The 1,228-nt window shown below is 48.5% G+C and overlaps 1 protein-coding gene across 1 annotated transcript; it reads left to right on the top strand.

The window, feature by feature from the left end:
• The first annotated feature begins 847 nt into the window (after positions 1-847).
• On the top strand, positions 848-1,228 carry LOC134371804 (WAP four-disulfide core domain protein 15A-like). Its single transcript, XM_063088656.1, has 2 exons — positions 848-932; positions 1,071-1,228. The coding sequence occupies exons 1-2, from the start codon at positions 848-850 to the stop codon at positions 1,226-1,228; spliced, it is 243 nt and encodes an 80-aa protein (XP_062944726.1).

Below are 1,228 nucleotides of genomic sequence, written 5' to 3'. Positions count from 1 at the left end.
AACAGCACAGATGCGTGGGAAAAAGATGCAAAGCCAGGAGGTAATCACAAGCTTGCACTAGAAAGAAAGGAAGGAGTTGGTAGATAAAGCTTCTGCTCTAAAGAGCTTTTTCCTCAACGTCTCTCTACCTTCTACATCAAGTACCAATTCTCCAGGGTGTATTCATTCATAAAGCTATTTCCCACCATTGCTTATAGATATGTTCTCAGCCACCAAGCAAGTAGGAACAACTTTTAGAGGAGTGCAGAGAAAACCAGAACGGTCATTTGGCCTGGGGTTCATTCCAAAATGACCTCATTAGACTTGACATTATCAGCAAATGACATTTTTTGCAGTCATGGAGATATAAAAGCAGGAGCTGAAGAAGAAAATGTTCATTATGCAACTGAAACTTACATTCCTGTAGTGCAAAATGAATTGGTATTTTCTATGAATCAAGAAACTATCTGGGTAACAGGATACTATCTTGCTTTGTCTTTGAGCCTGTGTGTGTGCTTCAAATGTTTATGTGTAAACACCTCAAAGGTAGCCATACCTGAACACTGTTGGGAGGGGTGTGGTTTCAGTTGTTCTGGATACACAGTGAGAATAGAGTTGGTCAGACCCGATACATACCCTATAAATTCCCTCCTATTGCTTCAAAATCCGTTGTATAAAGCAAGAATTATGAAGGAACAGGCTAGCCCTGCAACACCCTGAAAAGAGGACAGTCCCTGAGGGATCTCAGAAGTTATACCCCAGAAGTTATTTCAGTGTCTCTTCCTGCCCTGGGAGCCACAGCTCCCCCTGCTGGTGGGCCCCCTCCGGAGCTGACGTCCCACAAGCACCCTCGTGCTTTTCTTGCATCATGAAGCTGAGCAGCGTCTCTCTACTCACTGTGACCGTCCTCCTTTGCGTTCACATGGCCCAGCCTGGAGTCCTGGGGCTTGCGGGTAAAATGTCGTGATCCTGGGTGTGTTTGGGGTAGGGTAATGTTGCCTGTGAGCAGGCCGTGGAGCGAGCTGGCCTGATGCCTGGAAGCAACGCCTCGGTGCCCCCGACTCACCCTGAGCCACTTTTTTCTCCCCCAGCTACACAGAAACCTGGCTACTGCCCAGAGTTTCCTCTTTCCTGCCCTTTCACCCTATTACCTGCGTGCCGGCGCGACAGAGGGTGCCAGGGGGCCAAGAAGTGCTGCTTCTTCTACTGTCGACGCCACTGTGTGGAGCCCTGGACGACGCTGGACTGA

This window comes from Cynocephalus volans, chromosome 1, assembly GCF_027409185.1.
Source record: "Cynocephalus volans isolate mCynVol1 chromosome 1, mCynVol1.pri, whole genome shotgun sequence".
Lineage (NCBI taxonomy): Eukaryota > Metazoa > Chordata > Mammalia > Dermoptera > Cynocephalidae > Cynocephalus > Cynocephalus volans.
The sequence above is the reverse complement of the archived record's forward strand: the minus strand, read 5'-3'. Positions and strand labels throughout refer to the sequence as shown.

Coding starts and splice junctions, on each gene's coding strand:
- LOC134371804 (XM_063088656.1), top strand. CDS start 848: ATGAAGCTGAGCAGCGTCTCTCTACTCACTGTGACCGTCCTCCTTTGC. Junction 933..1,070: donor TGGAGTCCTGGGGCTTGCGG/GTAAAATGTCGT, acceptor TTTCTCCCCCAG/CTACACAGAAACCTGGCTAC.